The sequence below is a fragment of the Agaricus bisporus genome (genome assembly GCF_000300575.1).
Source record: "Agaricus bisporus var. bisporus H97 unplaced genomic scaffold AGABI2scaffold_7, whole genome shotgun sequence".
Lineage (NCBI taxonomy): Eukaryota > Fungi > Basidiomycota > Agaricomycetes > Agaricales > Agaricaceae > Agaricus > Agaricus bisporus.
This window is the reverse complement of record NW_006267370.1, coordinates 1,812,603-1,834,428: the sequence shown is the minus strand read 5'-3', so window position 1 is coordinate 1,834,428 and position 21,826 is coordinate 1,812,603. Positions and strand designations below refer to the sequence as shown.

Sequence of the window (21,826 nt, the reverse complement as noted above, 5' to 3'; positions counted from 1 at the left end):
ATTACTTACACTGCTCACTTGGGTGAGTTACTGGGTAACGTTGAGCGTCAGTTTTAAACACCGTGTATGGGTACGCCGGGATTCAAAGTGTATCAGCCCATAGGCTATGTCGAATTGATCGAATTAGCCTGTGTGCCACTATCAGACATGGTGGAACCACACCCACTTTCAACTACGACAGTCCAGAAACACTTTATTGATAGCGTCCGGACCAAAGAACGGACCTTAAAACCGTTGTTTAGGCTATCAATATATCCAGGGGACGTACTAAGCGGAGGTCAACCACACATTACTCATTGCACAGTAATACGCATAATATTGCATCAGCGTTGTGAGGAACGTTTAAATCAAATCCAGATCCAGGACCATCGATCAGATACCAGACTTTTTGAATCTCGGAAACCTTGTAGTATGTCACCATTGCCCGGGTCTGGGCTTGAGAACTCCGGTGAATGTCTACCCTTTCATTTCTTGAAAAGTCGACGACTTCATTCAGAACACCCTTGTAGCACATGGTAAATACTCTTACAACACATGTCAGTGAGTGTAATACATCTCATTCCGAATTTTATCCGGTAAACTACTTGAAATGATGAGCAATATGTAGTCGGACACCAGTTGTGGCGGAACGGATTTCGAACTCAATTTCGGTACCGTCTTCCCCTGCATAATGCTCCATTCATTGAATGTTCATTCCGAATGCCAAGGGTACCCAGTGGGCCTTTGGAAGAGCTGGTATACCAGCCATCACTTCACTTGATCTGTTGATAGACTAGAAGTCCGTCGCTTAGATCGAACGGTCTTAAAATATAGAGATCATTGACAATGCATTCCACCAAGTTAATGGTACTTACCAGATCCACATATACGTACTAAACAGGACTCAAGGTACCGGCGGAGATGATAAACTCGCCCTCCGTCTCGTCGGAAATGTTAGGATCAACTATTAATTTAAAACGAAGCTAGAAGGTATAGGACATGAATATGAACCCTCACTTTAAGAAGACGTTGTGGAGCCACACACCCCACTAGCAAAAGCTGGCGTCGACCTCTCACTAGAACTGAACTAGACATCCCACTTTGTCTTCCGTTAATTTTGTTCCCTCATGCTGTAAACCGAGCATGCCCTCTCTATTATATAGTACTATATTTTTACACCTAAAATGAGTCAGCATAGTAGATTTCCAAAATTAAAATGACCGAAAAAATCCGCTTAGGACCCACAATTGCATCCATAATAACAAGTTGACCCGTTCCGTTTAGTCCTCGCTTGCAAACGATATTTTCTCAGCATCATCATCAGAATGTAAATTCCTGACTGGCGCGCTGTTCAGGTTGTCTTTGAGAAAAACATTGAATCACTCACGTTGAAATCCCTCGTAGTAAACGGTATATGATCGCGGTTTCTCAAACGGGTGGTAAATATAAAAAATACTTTAGTCGCGAGAGTGAGCTCATAGAGAAGTCCCCCATTTCGCCTCAAAAATAGCTACTCTAAGCGACGGTTTGAATTCATTATGTGTGTTGGCCGAATCCCAGCATTCCATGATCGGCTTTCAACTGTTAGCCCGAACCAAGATGCATAACGATCAAGTAGAAATATATGGCTCCACCATAATCCTGCGATGTGTGAGAAGAGCCTCATCCTCCGTGACGTTCTATTCAAAAATGCAATGATCTTAGTCGGGACGTGCATCATGCAATACTCACCCGTGGTTGAGGTAAAAGACATCCTGAGTTTGTCAAACGGTACCCAGCCAAAAAGCAGCAACCGCAATATCGCATTTCGGCACTCAATATGTTAAGCAAGTGAAAAGAAGTTCATATTCATGTCAGAAGTGCTTGAGCCAAAAGGGGTTCGACACATCGTGTCACGATGAATGATTTTTGTTGTTGATTAGACCAATGTCAAGGCAGGTCCTGCCAGCAGGAGGGACCTAAATTCAGGGGATGATGAGGGTCGCACAGGGTGGCATAAGGGTCATAGACTCCCCATTGAGACCAGATTGAGACCTTATCAGTAAGCATTCAGTTCTCCAACCGGCATCAAATTACGTATAGATAGTAGTAACAACTAGTTGATCAGGTTGCCCTAGGCCGTGCTAACTCTTCTCATATCGTCGCGCTTCAAAAACCCACCCACCCAAACCCTTACCGGTTCTAGGGCTGACGAAATTAGTGGGATATGATCCACGCCCTTCGAGGCGACCTGAGTCGTCTAACTTCGTTTTTTCTCCCTTGGGGCCAACTTGGGGCCCAGACCTCAACCTTCCAGTCTTCTCATTCTTCTGTTGGTATCTAACCAACATTACCCGGCTCCCTGGAAAAGTGTAAATATGGAACATAACACAGTGCACCTATAAGATAGCGCCTGACCCTTGTTCTTCCCTGTCACTATTTTTCCAAAAATCTCTCGGACGCTTGGCGATTACCCTTGCGGCGTCGTGTTCCTCAGTCGACTAGAATTGCGATTATTAGTCAAAGGGTGAGGAGAGAGATAAATGTGGATACACTCCATAGAAAAATGCTTTATGCACTTTCGAGTGTAGTACTCTGAAAGCAGTCGGATGAGACCAGCTCTCAAAAAATCGGTTGGCCGCTAAAACCCTAATTCGTTTTATTTAATTTATCCCTTGAGGGTCCTCGCCGTTTCTCGTTTTGCGTCAACTCCTCATGCAGGATAGGGGTAAAGCGAACCTAGTTGCCTAGCGCAAGCTTGAGCTACCCTAGTGGTCATGGTGGTACTACCTGAATGCTTCAGTTAAACCCGCTAGACTTGGCCTAAGCTTTTGGAGTGGAGCCCGCTAATGTCAGACAGATAAAGCTCTTCAGCTTTAGCATTAAATTTAGCTATATTTCTAGAAAGTTGAAGATCATTTGCATCTTCCAAAACGTTGCCTTCTTGTGGCGTCTCTCCCATGTCGTGTCACTAGCCGATATTTGGCTAGTTTCAAAGATTGAGTCAAATTGGCAGGAACATTGACCACGCCACGATCAAGCCACAGGGCACAAGGCTTTATACGCCAATTAGGATTGTTTTTGAAGAAGCGAAGACGAATTTTTATTAAAAATTTGAATGCAAAAAAACACACAATTTTCTACAAATAGGAACAAGTAATAAACATTAATACACTTGCTGTCGCACCACCTAAGGGAGAACAAAATCCGAAGTGAAAATAAGAATAAAAATAAGTTGATAATCTAGTACGCATGCCCAACACGATTATTGCTAAGGGGGAGGGAGAGTCATTCAGCGATCCAATTTCTGACACATCAGAAAGAAACGTACTTTGAACTTGTACCAGGATGGAAAGAATTGAACGGGAATTCATCTTTTGAGTAATAAGCTTGTTGAGCCGGTTCCATTAAGATACTCCTCCCTCTTGATTGTGTTGGGGGTATCATCTTTTCCCATTGATCTGTGTCATAGGGTCCCATACTTGGTACACGGGTACCCAAGTGGAACATATTGGTGTTATTTGTTGCAGTAGCCCCTTCTTGCTCAGTGCCTCTACCACGGACTTGACGACGTGTGTTGAGACTAATAAAGGAAGCTCCTGGTTTAACACCTTGGAATAGTACCGAATCAAAATACGTACGTTGCCATTAAAGAGATCGCATATACTGTTTTCGCGTTTAAGAAAATCTCGGCGTGAGAACGAATAGACGACTTACACTTGCTCAGAATGATATAAACTGATGCGTAGTAAAGGTTGTTATCAGGAAGGAAATCATACTGAATCCTAATCAGTGACGTGGAAATTGTGATACTTTTATGGACTTACAAGGAGAAGCGTGGTCAAGCTGACAGCGCTGTGTACATCAATGTACATCAGTAACATGACATGGGAGTCGGATATACTGTGGTCTCACCTAGTCAAGGCACCAGTGTTGATAGCGTAACGGATGAGCATATTCACGAGGGAGTCCGAGCTATAATGAGTTATAAGCTGATGCAACGAAGTGAGTCGTAATGCAACCCACGTGTGCAGCCCCGTCCTTAGTCGATTCAGGTAGATACATAGGGTTACTGCCGTCGTTACATCAGTGAGTACGCCGGTGCCCAGTGATACAGACCCGAGAACCTGGGGCCCAATAAAAATAAACGGAAAAACTCGTGGAACATCTTCAAGATGACATACCCTTAGTGAAGACGCTGCGAAAAGACTTGGCAACATAAACCTAAAAATCAGGTTTAATCAGCGCGATGTCACGTAGTAAAAAAATTTCCACGAACGCTTTGTATGAATAATCTAGAAATTTTCAACATCTATCAAGAGCGTGTTGGAAAAGATGGAGTTGGAAGCACGTACAAATAGCCAATCCCAATTGCGTATAAGTTAAGACCAGCTAAGCGAGGTGTGCTGATAAGAATTCTATAAAGTTTTGAAAGACTAGAACACTCACGATAACGCCAGTAATGTAGTAGTTTCTTCCACTGACTGTTTCGGTTAATGAGTTGATGCGGGAAACATTCGACTGGGAGAAGAAGACATACAGCGCCACACCCTGAGACCAAAATAACTGCAAAATGGCAGAAGGCCGCCCAGTGAGAAAAACGTCGGCTACTGATTGCAGACGAAGGACGTACGTCTTGACGATGGTTCCCACGATAGACTACAAGCCAGTCATTACTGATGTTCCACATGGGTTATCATGTAGTTACTTACCCCAATCAGAATTTGGAGCTGATTAAAGGCACATCATGTGGTGAGCGATCTTGTGATACGAAGAATAAAGGGCGCCTACAATGAGTGACCTAAAGCGAAAATTGGCTTTTGGGAAATGTTGAGCGATTCGAAGCCACGCACCAGGTAAGCTCAGCTTTTAAGAGTACATCGAATCGTCCCCAATTCTTGACGGTATACCAAAAAGTAATATGGCCAGTGAATATTTGATCCGCAGTTTCGAGAATCCTAATAGAGCTCAGTGAACAAACGCTTTTCTTCAGCCTTTTCAGAAACCATACGTTAGTACGATCACCTGAGAAAGTCAGTAAGAAAGGTTGCGTCGTATTAGAATCCCAAACAAAACATACCGCATATTTGAAACGAGCTTTATCGAAGGGGTACCCGCGAAAGTATTGGAACACTTGGGTGATTAATATGCCATATATCACACACGCAGCCGAGAAACCAATGAAAACAGTTCCCAATGTCTTCATGATGAGCGGCTCGAGTTGTGCCGGTAAGGATTCCATAATGAAGGTTTTCGGCGAAAAAGAAAGTGAAAAGGAATGTGATGGGGGGAGAGTATGGACAAACGTCCAGCGAAGTCTGCGTCTGGAGGTGATTTAAAGATGGGGATTTTGATCCAAGGCCCGATCTGTAAATAATTTTAGAGGCCGCCCGCCTACTAAAGTTTGACTATGTTCACACGAGGGTGGAGCCGGAAACGGCTTGGCCGCTGTTGTCGTCGCGCCATCATGGTCAGGATCTTGCAGAAGTTCTGGAGATGATCGGTGGGCCCGGAAGCCTTTATTTCGGAGGTCCCCGATGCGTCGCGGCATGCCTGGCATGCTTAGAACAGAAACAAATCACCTATCACAGTTAAGGTCAATTTAGATAAGAATTGGATTTGTACTTCGGTTACCATTCGGCACCGGCGAGAATAAAAATTTTAGGTCAAATAATTAAGCTAACCTTCAAAATCAGGGTCAGAACAGACCCTGCGGTACCACAACCCCCGTCGCCCGCCACTTTATTCCCACGGTTTCGAAATTATGGAGTTTCGGAGTTGATCAGAAGTGAGAGAAATCCTAACTTGGAGGTTCGAAACCACTACTTCCCAGCAGGCTCTTAACGTGTGGCGGGCCATCCATACTTGTTTACCTAGCGTATACAATTGTGGGATGTCTGAATTGCATGTAAGGGTGGTAAGAGGGATCATTTACTTTTTTGGACATTTCTGGGCACTCCGGAGTTTTTCTGTCAAGTTTCAACTTCCCCTGCCGGGTAGAAAACTCAAAAAGGCTAGTCGAAAGAAATGGTCCCTGTCTCTGCAATCTGGATTTCCCGAAAAAAGTTTGGTTTTGAGCGATAAGCGTGCTAGTATCGGGAGTAAGTCGAGGCGAGCATACTGCATGGTGAGGACAAGGTAACTCACTTCATCATGCCTCATCTGCGCCTGTTTGTATGAGGACACACGGACGAAAAGCCCGGATAGGAGTCGAGACGAAACGCATCGAGGTGACAGCGTAGGCGACATTCAGGTTCATCAATCGTGACCCGGTGTGACAAAATACCACGTGTATCGCACCACAAGCATATCGTGCGCATAGCTCCTGGTCAGCGACCGGCTAGGTTTCTATGCACTTGTAGATCACAAATCTATGATATTCCGGGATGACGCAGTCCTGAGAAAGCCCCGCATCTCGAAGATCCATCAAGCAATAACACGAGGGAGCTTCTGGTCGCCACAATACTTGGCAGCCCAAGTTGCAAGGCTGATCATGAGTTTACCATCAAGCCCATGATAGCAACCATCTGTGAATCACATTAATCCGATCCGTCGATGACAAATTGCATCGAGAGCTGGAAAAACAGTCGGGGCGCCATTTCAGCAGCCGCACATCGGCAAGCGAAGTGATATCTCGGTTCTTTAATCAGTGCCCGCAGGTGCCCAGATGATATCGATGCCCAGCTTGAAGAGCGCGTCAAAGATGCGTCGTGTGCTGATGTATTCTGTTACCGTAGAACTTGGCTTACAGAATCTGAAGAGACAACCTTCAAAATAATGTTCGAAGTGTCGCTGGCAAAGATTTTTCTCTTTTCCCTTGAATTGAATTTCTCCAACCATTTTTCGCATAAGTAGTAATATACACACTGGCGGTCGCAGAGAACCAGCCTACATGATAGACTCACTAAGCATATCAACACCTCTTAATTAATAATCTGAGCGAGTATCGGCGGCTGGATCGATCAAGGGAAAATGACTGAAAACATCATAATTCCCACGAATGCATAACTATAAGCGAGTATTCAGCCACAATATGGAGTATTACAGGACTAGTTTACCACCCTAGTGGCGGCACTACTGTAGTGTCGCGAACTATTTGCCCCTAGTAATAATATAACCATATTGAGGAACTTAAATTGAGGGGTTCTGTGTGCGGCTGTAAGATGTGTGCTTTTTTAGTGGAGTCTTGTGATTTTGGGTACTCGACGACTGAGCCCATACAGGGTCAGATTCCTTGGTCGATTATAACTTAAATGCGGACTTATTCGCGGGAAGGATCACAATCTTGGGAAGATCCCGACTCACGCGTTTTCTGAGCCGTCCAACGCGTCATGTCACGATGATCACGCCTGAACGCGTCGGTGTGACAGTTCACTGCGTCCAACTTGCTCAACGTCAGCCATGGGTATCAAAGGGCTTACAGGGCTCATCTCACAGCATGCACCAGCAGCAATCAGAGAACATGAAATAAAAACACTCTTTGGCCGCAAAGTGGCCATAGACGCATCCATGTCAATATACCAGTTTCTCATCGCCGTCCGCCAGAAGGATGGTGAAATGCTCTCAAACGATGCCGGCGAGACTACGAGCCATCTTATGGGATTTTTCTATCGCACAATACGCATCGTCGAGAACGGTATCAAACCCGCATATGTCTTTGATGGAAAACCGCCCGATTTGAAAAAGGGAGTGGTATGTGTTGTCATTTCTCCATGTTTGAGTTGGAGCTGAGTTTCTGTAGCTTTCGAAACGATTTGAGCGACGCGAAGAGGCAAAAGAGGAAGGTGAAGAAGCAAAAGAGACGGGAACGGTGGAAGAGGTCGATAAACTATCAAGACGAACAGTGAAGGTGACTAAAGAGCATAATGCAGAATGCATCAGGCTCCTCAAGCTCATGGGCATCCCTGTAGTAGTGGTGCGCATTCCCTCTTACGAGCATGAACCGCTCTTAGAAGTGTTATAGGCACCCTCTGAAGCAGAAGCGCAATGCGCTGAGCTTGCTCGTGGTGGAAAGGTATGAAACACACCCGCTCGCGTCGCTTTTTCTAACCTTTCTGCAGGTGTATGCGGCCGGTTCGGAGGATATGGATACTTTGACTTTCAACGCCCCCATCCTCTATCGACATCTGACGTTTTCAGAGGCCAAAAAACAGCCAATTAGTGAAATAAACCTCGAAGTCGCTTTGAAGGGCCTGGAAATGAACATGAGCCAAGTGAGCAATCCTGTGACGTCATTTCCACCTTTAAATCCAACAACTTCTAGTTCATCGATTTGTGTATACTTCTTGGTTGTGACTACCTAGAACCAATCAGGGGCGTGGGCCCCAAGTCTGCTCTCAAACTCATTCGAGAATACGGAAGCCTAGGCAAGATCATCGCTCATCTAAGAGAAAAGTAAGTTTATAGGCTTTTGTCTCTATATATCACTCATAAATGATGAAGGGAAGCGGATAAGAAAGCAGCAGCGCAGTCAGCAGACGAGGCCGAGGATGAACCTGCTCCCACATCAGATGCTGAACCAGCAGAAGACGAACCTAAGAAGAAACCTAAGAAAGGTAAAGGCAAGGGAGCGGGAGGGATCAAGGTGCCAGAGGATTGGCCATGGGAAGAAGCGAAAAAGCTGTTCGAGAACCCCGATGTGGTTCCTGCAGATCAATTAGAGCTCGAATGGAATAATCCCGATGTTGATGGCCTCGTTCAATTCCTCGTGCAGGAAAAGGGGTTCAAGTAAGATAACTTCATATTTTATTCCGTTTTGCGGGCTAAGTGTTTTCCGTAGTGAAGAAAGAGTTCGTAAAGGTGCCGAGAAACTGCAAAAGTTTTTGAACACCAAACAGCAAGGTCGACTTGATGGTTTCTTTTCTGTCAAGCCCAAAGACAAGCCCGCACCAGCGACAAAGTCTGATTCGAAAACGAAAGGAACAAAGCGGAAGGTATGCCCCCGTTAAACTCCGCTTCTTTTCCTCGTACTTAATATATCTTGGCAGAATGATGGCAAAGCTGAGGCTGCCTCGGGAAAAAAGGCGAAACGGAAATAAGTTTTTGAAGTTCATTCCTTCATTCTTGGTTCTTGTATGCTTGTATATTGCACTTTGTTTAATTCATGCTCAATTATCACTTACTGAACATTCCTACTACGGAGGCAGGCAGATTGATTCTGGTTCTTAAGCCGGCGGTGTAGCTTCGTGATCGTTGACTTTGCTAGGGGGTCGAGTATCAGGGGTAAACGTTCAAACCTTGACTATGGCGGCGGGCGCGCAAGTTCGATCATTCCAGGTGCTGGCAATGGGTGGCAGGTGTGTGGCAAAGTCCGAGTCTCACACTGTTGACTGACTGATTAGGCCTGTCATGATATGCATGACACTTGCATGACACATGATTGCATTCTGGCAAACGCATGAAAGGACTCTCTAGGGGACCGACCTCTTGGGACCAGCGCTGGAGTGGGCCGCAAACGTACGAGTGTTTGGCTCTCCACAAAAAGAAAATAAGATAAAAACGAGGAGCGGAAAGGCAGCGCTGCGGACGGTAAGCCGCGGCAGGCTGGCATGCGATTTTGTCCCACATGTGGAATGGGACGGCAGTTCTCCGTACATATTGCCGGCAAGGTAATACAAAAAGTCGCCACCTTACCAATCTGGGACTTATTTTTGTGAACGCGAAGCGTACCACTCGCATCGTTTGATCCGGCTTGGCTGGCAGGAACAACTGCTTGGATGTTGACTTGACCGAAACGATAAATGGTGGCACAGCCTTCAGGTGCTGGGGTAAATCGTCCGTTGGGAGTGTCTGTGTCATTCTGTTGGGGCGAGCATTGAACTTACGGCGAGGCGGGGCTTTATATCTATAAATCATCGCGAACGGGACTGGTACAGCCGGGTTCTAGAACCCGGAAGGTAGTCAACAGATCCCCTTAACCATGACAAGAATCGGCACTGATTATTCCTACAATGAGGATCTATCCAATAATCGCCTCCATCATGTGTTCTGACGCCATTCGGGCGCTGGCGCCACCTCCCAACCTGGCGTAAAGGCCCCATTCCTCATTCACGATTCTGAAAGGTATCATGTTGATTGTTCGCTAACCATTACCTAGGTGTTGTCGTCATTTCTATTGCGAATGTCGGCATGCGCATGGAAAATGCACTCGTGCCACCCCAAACTTTGGCGCAGAGGCCTCATGCCTCATTCAAGATTCTGGAAAATAGCGAATACTGTCAGTCTTGCACGGTTCTATTTACTGGACCGAAAAGGGGCTTGCACCACTCCAAATATCGCCGTAAAAGCTTCATTCACCATTCACAATTCTGAAAGGTATCATGTTGATCTCGCTAATATTGTCACCAGTCTCTCACGCCCAACTCACACCACACCAATCCTCGCAGTAGAAGCTTCACCCATTATTCACCATTCTAAAAGGTATGACGTTGAACGCCGCATATCATCTGGAATCAGGAGTGACACGTTGCCTGAGTTGTACTCTGATTTCCTAGAACGCAATGCAGGCGAATTGTGAGCTGTGACCCTTTTACTTGGCCAAATATCAGTATAAAAGCTAATGAATGACGCGGAGTCGAGCATTCCATCTACCAACACTCTCACTTGCATTCCCTATTAGCACGTACTATCATCTTTCATGGCTACTGACGCTACTCAGACTTCAACCGAGTGGGCTTCTCTTTCTGAGGAGGATAAGATCAAGCAAAAAAAAGAGATGACAAAAATTCTAAAGGATCCAGAGACGCTCAGTAAATTCGTGGAGGCGTGCAAGAATATCGGTCAGACGGCTGTCTCCGTTGATGCGGAATTCAGGACCGTCAAGGATGGCTTCGCTAAACTTGTCGAGAAATATGATACGGACTTCCCTGACGTTGGAAAGGTGTACGTTCCGCGATGGGATAAAATTATGGATGTTGAGTAATGTCTTCCCTTTGCTATTACCCTGGGATAACCTCTGTACTAGCGTTGGAACGGAGCGACGGGGATCCTCTGGTCTTCAAGGAAGCTGGCGGCCAATGATGCGGCTGCATTAACCGGTCAGTCTTTCTCTTTCTAAACTGCACTTTTATTCCTCACCGAACCTCACACTTTATAGACTATGGTATTAACCTTGGGCTCGTTGCGGATATCAAGACAGAGGATGACCTAGAAGGCGCACAAACGGAACTGAAGGACTACGTCGTAAATATGCCATGCTTAGCTCTGGTCAAATCTCCGTATTTTGACGATTGATCTATTTGCAGGATCGGCATCCGATAAATGCCGCAAAAGAAGTCGCAGACAGGTTCAAAAATCTCAAAAGCGACATTCAAATTTTCTCGAAGGATTTTACCAAGTACATTGAGGACCAGGGACAGGCACTTACAGACGAAGCCAAAAGGTATAAGGATGAAATCAAGAAATGTCAGGATGCAATTGTTAAGTGTGTTCTAACACAATTCACTTTGTGAGGAGTTCCTGAGCCCTTTTTTTCGCAGTCTTAACGAGAAGGTACATTGTTACATACCACCTGCAACATTCTCTTGATTCTTCTTGCCTAGCTCGTAATCGTTGCTATAACCCTATTTTTCACTCCTGCTTTAGGGGTGTGTATGGGCCGTCATGCGTTCTGTTTTTTTTTTTTTCGCTGATGGTTTCCTCTTAGATTTTAGGGACACTGGCCGCAAGCGGCTCACTTGCAACGATCATATCTGAGCGCTTTTGTAAGTTAGGCCTCACGAATGTTCAAGACGTATTTATGAAAATTTCTCTTAGCTGCGCAGAACGACCTTAACAAAGCTAAGGCTAACCTCGCAAAAGCTGCCAGTGAACAAAGGGCCTTAGCAGCCATGCAGGCGGACTTTGAGCAATTCAAGCCAAACATCGACGATATCTGCACCAAGTTGGGCATTTTTGCTGACATTGGGGCTTTCGTGAGTGCTTTTTTCTCGTGTATTACCTTTTCTTTTTTGTTAACACAAATGGTTTAATAAGACTACCGAGCAATCCATTATAATGAAAGCTGAGCTTCAAGAAGGAATGAAGGTACTCAAGACCGAGGTAAGGCACTTATTCATATATCGTGTCGGACAGTACTAACGACTTGGAACTATAAGGCATTTCTAGTAAAACTGCGCCTCCTTCAAGCACAGGTTATACCGCTCAGAGAGGGCATGAGGCAATATGCCAAGCAAATTGTGGTGGAATCCAAATGAAGAATTACGTTAGATTTCACGGAAAAAGCTGCAATGGAATGAAGCGGTTTTATGTAAAGAGACTTGAACTTTTTGTACTATGTACATACATTCTAAGCTCATGCTATAAATGCGCCGGCATCAGCGGTTTCGTGCTCGTCGAGCAAGTTGGCAAGGACGACAAGCCGGGTCCCGATCTGGTGCATTTGGAACTTTCTTTTGTTTTCGGAAATAAGGCTATATGAACTTTCAAGACTCGGTCTAGAGGTCAAATTCTGAAGGAGATTGTTGAGAGGTATCGGGGAACAAAGGGAGTGAGTAAGCGGAATCGGCGTGAAAATAGCTGTTGCGGAGAAACAGAAGAGAGGGATGGTCACTGTTGAACGATAATAAACAATATATTGATTATAATCATGCCCAAGTCACGCTTAGGTAAGCGCCGCCGTTCCTTTAGTAACGCTGTGGTAAGTAGGTAGTACGAACATTACCGTAGTGCTTCCTCTAAATGGGAGTCACAAATAAGAATCAAGGCGAAATGGAAATATGTTCCTGAAGTTCATTCATTAATTCTTGGACCCTGTATGCTTGTATATTGCACAGTGCACTTTGTTTAAGTTATGCAACTTATGCTCAATTATCACTTACTGAACGTTCCTACTACGGAGGCAGGCAGATTGAATTTTATTCCTAAGCCGGCGGTGTAGCTTCGTGATTGTTGACTTTGCAAGGGGGTCGAGTATCAGGGGTAATCGTTTAACGTTTAAACCTTGACTATGGCAGCGTGCGCGCAAGTTCGATCATTCCAGGTGCTGGCAATGGGTGGCAGGTGGGTGGTGGCAAAGTCCGAGTCTCACACTGTTGACTGACTGATTAGGCCTGTCATGATATACATGACACATGATTGCATTCTGGCAAACATATGAAAGGGCTCTCTAGGGGACAGACCTCTTGGGACCAGCGCTGGAGTGGGCCGCAAACTGGCCCTCCACCAAAAAAGAAAATAAGATAGATAAGACAAATTCGAGGAGCGGAAAGGGAACGCTGATAACGGTAGCCGCGGCAAGCTGGCATGCGATTTTGTCCCACATGTCGAATGAATGGGACGGCGTTCTTCGTACACATTGCCGGCAAGGTGATACAAAAAGTCGCCGCCTTACCAATCTAGGACGAAGCACAGAGTTTCAAGCCTTTCGTATATTCTTCAGGCAAGGCTTTACATGGCGCATTATTCCCGAATGTCAACCAAGTGCCTGACTAGGGTTCAAACTTTATTGTAGGCGAGGGAGATTACTGTGTCCGATATGGTAGCCCACGCGATGATGACAATTGAATGATGTTACGACGACGCAAGGGAAAAACTGGCTGAAATTGTTCTTATCTCAGAATTCAGAAGCAGCGGCAGCCTGGCCGTGAAGGCCGCTGAAATCGAAAATTTAAAGCGATTTATCATCCTTTCCCAAGGTTCGGCGTATATTCATCTCCATACATGATTTTCACTGTAAGCAAACATTTTCTGCCCTTTGACTTGTATCTTAGACGAAGTAATTCATATCTACCCAACTAGCATAATCACTTCCAACGGCACTGGAGATGGAATACTGATTCGCTTGAGAGGACGAGAGTTGGGCAACCCAGCTTGGGCGACTTGCGCCACTGACGCCACTCCCAGAACTGTTGTAATCGGCCACGAAGACGTGATCAGTTCGAGCGTCTCCATCGTTCCATTCTGACCAGAGGGCTTTATTGAATGGAGCTTCCACAATTGTGTTCTTGAAGATGACCCTGTGATAAAACATGTCACTTATGCTTTGAATGATTATTTTTAGAAGGAAAAGTCACTTGGCGTAGTCTACAAGGAAGTAGGTTTTCGTAAGAAGTTGTAAGTGCATGAGAAAAATGTGGCGTGGCTTACTGCCCCATGGTCTTCCGAAATAGCATTTCCCTGATTCACCAGAAGCGCCTGACGCGATTGTAATCGTGTTCTGGTTGAAGACATCTTATAGGTAGCGATGCTCACATGTCAGTCAGTGACGATGTGGAGAAGATAGAACCACCGTTTACTGACAACTTCCTCCGTCATCTGACTCGCGACCACTTGCGGTCACCCATCCGGCACCTTTGATTGCAATAGTATTTCCGCCGTAGTATGCAGAACCGTGTCTTCCGAAGATAAAATCGACTGCCCCCTGGTCAAAAAAAGATCAGTGGAAAGTTATACTTGGCGATTGACAGCTTTTTCTTTACCTCAATGTATCCTCGAAGATAAACTTGGGTTCCCTCGTTTGCATAAAGAGTATCCTGATAACCGTAGAATCCACAAGCGTATAGACCAACACGACTTCCATATTGACTGATGGCAATAGCCTGACTGCCCTGTCCGAAGGTGTTCTTCACATTGACATTGTAGAGCTTGAAGTTATCCTTGTGAACGCGAAGTGTCCCACTCGCATCGTTTGATCCGGCTTGGCTGGCAGGAACACCTGCTTGGATGTTGACTTGGTTGTTGCGATAAGTGGAGGTATCGGTCGTATATCCGTAGATCTAAGTCATGTTTAACATTGAGCGAGCGTCAGCATTGTCGTTGAGTAAAGGCACCCACCGTCAAAGGTCCAGAACGAGTAATAAAAACTTGCTCGTTATAAGTTCCAGGGTATATGAAAATGGTCCGAGAGCTGCTATCGTTCGGAAGAGAGGCAACTGCTGCAGACACAGTTGAGAATTCCCCAGAGTTACTCGTTCGAGCTCTGACAACAAGGGCTCCTGCAGGAGGTGAAGTGCGGGAAGCCGCAAGAACAACTTCAAGAAGCAATAGACAGAAAGCCAAGCAGATGGATAGGTGAGCCATGTCCTTTTGCAGAGGTATATTCACAGCTGGCGTCCACATTTTATGTTTCCTGAAGAAAGACGAGAAGCAGTGGTTTTTCCGGACGGTTTGGTTCGCAGAAATTCACATTCATCATGTGTCTATGGTGAAAGTCATGCTGAAGCGGGTTTGAAAGTGCGGCCCGCTCGAGGGCCCGACGGTGTTTAGTCGACATTCATCAAGCGGCCGGAATTTGTCCGGGTGGAACCTATGTGAGAGACATCTTGACCATGTAAACATAGGGCGCTTGGCCTAGTGGTATGGCGTATGCTTTGCACCGAAATGTGTAACAATAAGCCATTGCTTATAAATCTGTATAAGATCACGAGTTCGATCCTCGTAGCGTCCATTTCTTTTTGGCTTTTGTTGCTATACCACCGCCGTTCAGTACGGGATTCGAACTCTTTATTTTTGAAAATGCTGTTTTACTTCGGGCAACTCATCTAACTCGAACCTTCAAACATTTGCTCTTATTACTCGTACACAGCAAATCAAGTTTTACTCTTACAAGAGCAAGAAGTACACGTCATGATAGCCCTCAGTATCGGCTCTCGATGGTTCCGTCATTCCGAATACAAATCTCAATACCGTCTTGATAATCACGAATCAAACAAATCAATGTGTAGGGCTATGTACGACCTGACAAATTCTGCTGAATGGATGGACTCCCGGCGCCAAGGGTGAGAGTATTTGAATTTGCATGAAGCCCAAAACAGCTAAAGGAAGAAGTTCCTGTCTACAATCTCTACGTCAGGGGGCATATCATAGAAGAAGTCATAGAAATGGGGTCGTGGAGGCACCACCGGTCTAGACGCTCCATCGCCGGTGTGTTCTGATTCTTTTCTACACAAGTTTTCTCATCAACCTCTTTGTTCATCGCCTATCACAAAAGTCTCATGCCACTAAGTCAATGTGACGACGAAGGCCCGGTCATATTCCGATTAGCCCGCTTATTAGAAGGCACTACAGGTTCGAAAATGTATATATGACGTCTTCTACCCCTTCGCTTACATGCAAGCGAGACTGTTGTGATTTTGTGTTTTCGGCCCCCTCAACCGCTTTAAGCAAGCAACAGCGTCATTACTTCAGTTCACTCCCGTACACGCCGGATTGTTGGATTTTTCGTTTTTCAATTCTTTGTGCCAGTCATTTGGCCCGTTGCATCGATAATTACTCCATGTACAGACAGCTTGGTTTCTTGATTATCCGAAGGCGAAGAAATTCCACAGCACGTTACAGATAAAGTGAAATGCATGTTCCTGATCTTTACCGCCGCCAGTGTCATATCATATTCGCGGGTCCCTGACTGTCATCAATCGCCGCCAAGTAAAGTACAATTATTTAGATCTTAAGCAGCTTTAGATCTCATACAGAAATCTATACAGGGTGTTGCCAATGAGCAAAGTTATTTGATTTCTATCTTGGTCAACATTGCGGGTTTCGGCTGGCCAGCCGAAGCATTGGAATTGACTTTGAACATTTCATGAGCAGCGCTTTTTCCAAATATCCTTTTTTTTCATTATTGTCTTTAGATCGAACAAGATCTGGCTACGAATTTCAACTCGGGAAATTCCATTACATACTAGTAGTACATCTCCGTAGTATCATAGGTTCATATGGAAAAGGCATAGATACGATACAAAAGTGAAAAAAAGTGAAAAAAAAAGTGAAAAGGAGAAGAGAGAACAAGGAAAAAATAAATATAAGTTCTATAGCAAAGTCATAGGGGAACAAGTCATGGGGAAATAACAGGCCGGTTTGCGCCGTATCTATCGTCCCTGAGACACGACATCAAGCGCGGGATCGTTTCCACGAGAATCATTCTTCGAGCTTCGACACTCAGGGAATTCTGCTGTGGTTCTACCAGGGTTTGCAATTCACTGATTTCTTGCCCTACCAAGGGCAGATCAACGGCCTGTGCTCGCTGTAGAACGGCATCCTGCGCAAATACATCAACAAGTGTTCGTGCCTGCTAGAAGAGATAACTCACTATAGTGTCGAGAAAACAGTTCCCAACCATATCCAACATATCCTCTACTTGTTTTTGCGTGTACATTGGTTTCTCGCCAGCATTGGCTTCATTCAATGACATCATCATGTTATATGAGTTCCATCGTGAAATGGAATTCGCCCTCTCTTCTGGAGAGACACCAAAGGAATAGGAGCCACTGGAGAATATCGTCGACGGAGGAGATGGTGACGATTTCTGGAGAATGGAGTCAGCACACAAGTTCAATAGAACGGAGTTTGTGCTACTTACATTCGACGAATTGGTGCTTGCTGTCCCGGGTGTGTGCGAGGGGTATGGGAATGGGAAAGATACTGCAGACGCCGACAGTATCTCCGACGAAGTTGAAGGCGAAGACGCACTTTCAGACAGAGCTGATGAGATGGAGGAGAAGAAGTCTTGGAATTCGTGCGTCGCTTGATCGGCCTTCAATGGGTCGGTTTGTTGGAAGAGGTCGACATTAATGAAGTCATCCGACAAGCCTGGTGGATGTTCGTGGATGGGAGTACCGACTATGCCTAAACCTCCCGCGAATTCAATGTTATGTGAAAGGCCAGTATCGGGCGTATATTGGGTCATGGCTTGGATCATGCGGTCTGTTGATTGGTCCCAAGTCGTAGCCCCACATTGCACAGAATGAGAATGTAGTTCTTCGCTGGATACGGAATGAGGGGATGACAGCAACGAGGAACCAGCGAAACTCACCTCTTTGCGAAACTCTGATTACAGTGCTGGCACTTATGTACCATGTTACGAGTGTCTAGGGGAGGCATTCGGTAAGGTACTCGGAGGGCAAGAGTGGGACATGCTCACGAATGTGGTAGTGCCGCCTTAGGTTTGATCGCCTTGTGAAGGGAGCATCGCAGCGAGGGCAATGATAGGCTCCATCAGTGGCATTTCGCCGGAGACTGTCGATGCTTGCGTCTTTGTGGATCGAATGCATTGCTCAAGGTGGGAGGGGAGAAGACGGTGTTGCTCCTGGCGTTCCCGCTATTTGAAGAGTTCGAATTCAGCACTATTGCATCATATGTCCTGCTGTAACCTTCGTGCATTACGGGATCAGTCAATTCTTCGCTAAAGTGCTGCGATATATCTGGAGAGACCGGGCGTAGTTCGTGGAACAACAGGGTACATGTGCTTTAGATCTCGCTTAGCTGTCATCTCGTCGCTTAAATGTCCACATTAAGAATGTCCTGTTCAGGGGTGACGCAACGCTTCTGCTTACCCTGTGCAGTTGATGAAAATTTCGATTCATCCCGTCGGGTTCGCTCTGTGATCGACGTTGTCAGAGAAAAGCAAACGATTCAGTGTCTGCACATGTTTGTAATTGTAACTAACACACAAAAGTGATCGTGTGAGGGATGTTATTCGTCGTTTTACTGCACGTTCATAATCAGAGTGCTTGATAACGATCATCTAACCACTGGGAAGGCTCGAATATCATGAATTTGGATCCCCAATTCTGAGGGAAATACAAGGCAAAACTGAGCAAATTAGGGGTTGCTATCCAATTAAGGTGAACATTCTTATTCCCATGCAGCTGCTAAGCGAGATTTCCGGACAGGACGCAGAGAGTCCTAAGCGAACATAAGTATATTGGTGGCGACTCCCTGTTATAGCAATTAGCACACCAGCACATATCGGTCGCCGGCGATAGAACGCGGTAAGAAATTCGTAAGCAACAAACAGTGTATTAAGTTGGAGACGGATCATGGTGCGTTAAGAGCCAGCTTGTAGTCGAGTTGATACTATGACGTCGAGGTGGCACACTACTCAGAGATCATATTCGCATGGGAGAGCTTGGATGCGTTTAACCTTGATTCTATACTTGGAGGTTTACCAATCGTGTGTTTTTTTCTCTATAGAATCAGTCTCGTGACCCTGTTGTTCAGGCCCTGGCCAGGTCCAAGTGATGATCATGGTTTACTACTTCAAGTCATCGATCTCATCGATGAGACAGCTACTTGACATTCAAGATAAGAACGCCCATCCATTATAGGCATATATCCGTCCTCAATGTCTGTCGATCGAGTACTATCACTCCTCCTCATACATAACTTGTTGGAATGATACCTAAATGGGCCAAATATACGTCGCTCCGTCATTGAGCTCTCTCTGACTTACTACGTTCAATGGGCCAGCTTGCTCCCGGAAAAAAGGTCAATAAATGCCGGGAGTGACCGTTATCTGATGACTTTGATGTTAATCTGGTCCTCATGCAAGTATAGATAGATACATATCTCAAATCTTCTAGCATGTTCAAAATAAACTGCGGGACTTCTAGGTCTCAATCCTATTTTCAAGACCTGCAGATAAATTTTCCGGTCGAAGTTTTGCCAAGTACGATCATCGATAATGCACACATAGCTAACTTACAGAAGCATTCAGGAAGCATTCTACTCGGTTATCGGATTTGGGTCGGTTGCGAGCACTATATGCCGGACACGGGTAAGTAAATTTATACGACTGCCATCTCCAAGTAAAATACAGCATATATGGCACTAAGCAGTGATACGCGAAGTGTTGCTGTATTGTGTGTGATAATTCACGTATGATACGAGTTTTGGGCCTCATGTTTTCAAGGCGTTGTTCACCGTGTTCAAACGTACTCGATCACTGTTGGAACTTAGGCTAGGCAATGGAATCTTAGCGTAGGGTATGTTACTTACCAAGTTCGCAAGGAAAAATTGTCCAGATGGCGGCATGAGTGTGTAGTGAGACCCGTAGTGTCCTGCCGATCAAGGCGGCACTGATAGTACATAAAACAATATAATTGCTCAACGACAAGCGATGCGTGACTTGATTACTCATGTTTACTTGACATATTTATTGAGTTGCAGGCCAGATTAAGGAATCCATCAAGCGCTCGACGTCGGAGGAATTAATAGCGTTATTCTCCGTTCTTATATCCAGTCATAAATACAACCGTTCTAAAGTAGAATGGATACTGCTCTGATGATGCCTTTGCTTGTTTATTTTGAACAGATGTCGAGATGTCGTTTCGGTGCTGCCTGTTTGTTTATCTTCCGCAAATGCCGCAATGTTACTTTAGTAATTATAATTATAAAAATGCAGGATCATTTAATTGATAATCCATTCCAAAGATTTGTCATCCACCCTATGCCAAGGTTGGAACCCGTTCTCATTGTATACAAGCGACGCATGTATACCATTGATAGATAATGTGTCTAGAGCACGATCCATTCCGTACCTGTTTCTGTCTACACTTTCTTTGGGGCATCGTTGATCGAAAACAAACGATCATGGAGACTGTCGTCTAAAGTCAAGTCTAGTCTAGACAAGATCGCGGATAACACTGATTCATTCTGGACTCTTTGGTGAGTCAAAGTGATCGGCAGAGGGCAGAGTGCTGGGTGTCGTACTACTGTTGTATCCGCAGGCCTTTAATGGCGGCAATAGATGGACCTTAATTCTGGTGACGCCCCGTCCACCCTGAGCCAACGTGTACGCCGGAAATGTATGATGGTTTAATTTGGACTGGTGGGTAAAAAGGGCTTGATTGCTTGATTGCCCCATGATTACCCCATGTATGGTTAGACGCTGAAGTTGTTTACAATGACGTCAAAGGAACCGAGAAGGGGTCCGAGAAGAAGGGAACCGCCATAAGAAAACTAAGAGCCTCTAGCTGTCCACGAGTTCGCCGTCTTGATCCTATTGAGTCGATCCTCGTATGCCTAGCATGAGAATAGCCTTTGTCCAGTTGCCTTATTAGAAACTATGGACGTCATTGAGATCAACGTCAACCGCGCAGTCAGAAGTTGTCGCGAAAGCTCTGCAAGAAATTGGACTTTGCCGCAAGTGATATAGAATCTATTATTGATATAGCAGCGATGATCATGACATAGGTATAGGAAGAAATTCAGGGTCGCCGGTTGAACGACCATGGTTGATTGAGCAATGATGGAACAAGCGAGGATAGTTGGAAGCTTCTCTGAGAAAACCCATTATAGAATGGAGAATATATTGGTGAGGAATAGTCCGACGTTGGCAGCATAGTGAAGTTGGTCAACGATGAATGCAACTATGGGACAAGCCGAAATTAGACGGACAATGTTGAGAGTGATTGAGAGAAATGGAGAAAAACTTCGTGGATATCCTCCGTGTTCCATTTTTACATCTGGTACAGGGTCCAGGTATTGCTCGCCAATTCATTCCAACGGAAGTAAGGAATGACCCCAGGCCGAGATTCGAGTAGAGGGCGATATAGCACTGAGGCTGTGCTTGTTCGTAGGGTCCGGGCTGAGAGAATTTTTTAAAATAAAAAAAAAAGATGGAGGCCAAGCAAAGAGATGGCAGTAGCGGAGCGACAGAGCAGAAGAATGAAGCTCGAGGTTTCATATCGCGCCCGTATCTATCCCGAAAACAGAAAACAGAGACGGGTTGATTTCAAGGCAATGCTCACTACATTTACGTTGGGTGTACAAAGAATGAGCAAGGCGAACTGACCAAATGGACGACGTCACGATGCTTACCCAAGCTCAATTGTTTGAAGATTCAACGAATTCGAAACGTCGATGGTTGAGTATTCGAGGTTGGATACCAAGTGTTATCTCCAGTGGGATGATGTTACTTAGTGATCATGATGGACTGACAGAAAGCTGATGAGCACTTGTTTGTTCCCGTTGTGTTCCTATATTCATGCTGGATGGCTCCCTGAACACCGCCTCCACCGGCGCCCACGACGACCAGACCACAGACACTAACCACCACCACAGGACATACTCTACCTCGGTAGACACCACACACGCCCAAGGGACTCGCACCAGAACAAACTCAACGGTATTGAGAGCCAAGTCTCAGAGT

At 45.4% G+C, this 21,826-nt stretch overlaps 5 protein-coding genes and 1 non-coding gene across 6 annotated transcripts; 3 read left to right on the top strand and 3 right to left on the bottom strand.

The window, feature by feature from the left end:
• Positions 1–3,030: 3,030 nt before the first annotated feature.
• Positions 3,031–5,251, bottom strand: AGABI2DRAFT_186738 (hypothetical protein). The gene is made up of 18 exons (XM_006462863.1): positions 5,039–5,251; positions 4,970–4,983; positions 4,812–4,916; positions 4,750–4,759; positions 4,671–4,688; positions 4,592–4,617; positions 4,499–4,524; positions 4,408–4,442; positions 4,314–4,350; positions 4,238–4,253; positions 4,143–4,182; positions 3,985–4,085; positions 3,874–3,933; positions 3,786–3,813; positions 3,676–3,736; positions 3,600–3,624; positions 3,290–3,541; positions 3,031–3,229 (listed from the first exon to the last, which is right to left on the bottom strand). The coding sequence occupies exons 1-18, from the start codon at positions 5,198–5,200 to the stop codon at positions 3,202–3,204; spliced, it is 1,044 nt and encodes a 347-aa protein (XP_006462926.1). The 5' UTR covers positions 5,201–5,251; the 3' UTR covers positions 3,031–3,201.
• Positions 5,252–7,335: 2,084 nt separating this feature from the next.
• AGABI2DRAFT_193982 (hypothetical protein) lies at positions 7,336–9,075 on the top strand. Its single transcript, XM_006462862.1, has 8 exons — positions 7,336–7,650; positions 7,700–7,873; positions 7,922–7,972; positions 8,019–8,171; positions 8,222–8,352; positions 8,401–8,685; positions 8,738–8,891; positions 8,946–9,075. The coding sequence occupies exons 1-8, from the start codon at positions 7,360–7,362 to the stop codon at positions 8,994–8,996; spliced, it is 1,290 nt and encodes a 429-aa protein (XP_006462925.1). The 5' UTR covers positions 7,336–7,359; the 3' UTR covers positions 8,997–9,075.
• A 1,519-nt stretch (positions 9,076–10,594) lies between these two features.
• Positions 10,595–12,152, top strand: AGABI2DRAFT_179503 (hypothetical protein; the record flags this gene model as incomplete). Its single annotated transcript, XM_006462861.1, has 10 exons — positions 10,595–10,837; positions 10,922–10,994; positions 11,054–11,139; positions 11,202–11,380; positions 11,436–11,448; positions 11,499–11,543; positions 11,603–11,660; positions 11,713–11,870; positions 11,932–11,997; positions 12,090–12,152. The coding sequence occupies 10 exons, from the start codon at positions 10,595–10,597 to the stop codon at positions 12,150–12,152; spliced, it is 984 nt and encodes a 327-aa protein (XP_006462924.1).
• A 1,417-nt stretch (positions 12,153–13,569) lies between these two features.
• AGABI2DRAFT_179502 (hypothetical protein) lies at positions 13,570–14,976 on the bottom strand (the record flags this gene model as incomplete). Its single annotated transcript, XM_006462860.1, has 6 exons — positions 13,570–13,913; positions 13,971–13,980; positions 14,044–14,127; positions 14,197–14,317; positions 14,376–14,672; positions 14,731–14,976. 6 exons carry the CDS (start codon positions 14,974–14,976, stop codon positions 13,664–13,666), a joined length of 1,008 nt encoding a protein of 335 aa, XP_006462923.1. The 3' UTR covers positions 13,570–13,663.
• A 259-nt stretch (positions 14,977–15,235) lies between these two features.
• On the top strand, positions 15,236–15,343 carry AGABI2DRAFT_t70. Its single transcript has one exon. It is a non-coding gene; the product is annotated as a tRNA-Ala (tRNA).
• Positions 15,344–16,546: 1,203 nt separating this feature from the next.
• On the bottom strand, positions 16,547–18,170 carry AGABI2DRAFT_193980 (hypothetical protein). The gene is made up of 6 exons (XM_006462859.1): positions 18,045–18,170; positions 17,816–17,992; positions 17,708–17,762; positions 17,255–17,657; positions 16,985–17,200; positions 16,547–16,933 (listed from the first exon to the last, which is right to left on the bottom strand). Exons 2-6 carry the CDS (start codon positions 17,943–17,945, stop codon positions 16,730–16,732), a joined length of 1,008 nt encoding a protein of 335 aa, XP_006462922.1. The 5' UTR covers positions 17,946–17,992; positions 18,045–18,170; the 3' UTR covers positions 16,547–16,729.
• Positions 18,171–21,826: the final 3,656 nt, after the last annotated feature.

What these genes read in the sequence shown, in the direction of transcription:
- AGABI2DRAFT_193980 (XM_006462859.1), bottom strand. Translation starts at nt 17,945, where the DNA reads ATGCATTCGATCCACAAAGACGCAAGCATCGACAGTCTCCGGCGAAAT. An exon ending in AAGGCGGCACTACCACATTC is followed by an intron (nt 17,763 to 17,815) that starts GTGAGCATGTCC and finishes TGCCTCCCCTAG; the next exon opens with ACACTCGTAACATGGTACAT. An exon ending in CAAGCACCAATTCGTCGAAT is followed by an intron (nt 17,201 to 17,254) that starts GTAAGTAGCACA and finishes TCCATTCTCCAG; the next exon opens with AAATCGTCACCATCTCCTCC.
- AGABI2DRAFT_193982 (XM_006462862.1), top strand. Translation starts at nt 7,360, where the DNA reads ATGGGTATCAAAGGGCTTACAGGGCTCATCTCACAGCATGCACCAGCA. An exon ending in TGGGCATCCCTGTAGTAGTG is followed by an intron (nt 7,874 to 7,921) that starts GTGCGCATTCCC and finishes GAAGTGTTATAG; the next exon opens with GCACCCTCTGAAGCAGAAGC. An exon ending in GTGCAGGAAAAGGGGTTCAA is followed by an intron (nt 8,686 to 8,737) that starts GTAAGATAACTT and finishes TGTTTTCCGTAG; the next exon opens with TGAAGAAAGAGTTCGTAAAG.
- AGABI2DRAFT_186738 (XM_006462863.1), bottom strand. Translation starts at nt 5,200, where the DNA reads ATGGAATCCTTACCGGCACAACTCGAGCCGCTCATCATGAAGACATTG. An exon ending in TTATATCATTCTGAGCAAGT is followed by an intron (nt 3,625 to 3,675) that starts GTAAGTCGTCTA and finishes ACGCGAAAACAG; the next exon opens with TATATGCGATCTCTTTAATG. An exon ending in CATCCTGGTACAAGTTCAAA is followed by an intron (nt 3,230 to 3,289) that starts GTACGTTTCTTT and finishes CCTCCCCCTTAG; the next exon opens with CAATAATCGTGTTGGGCATG.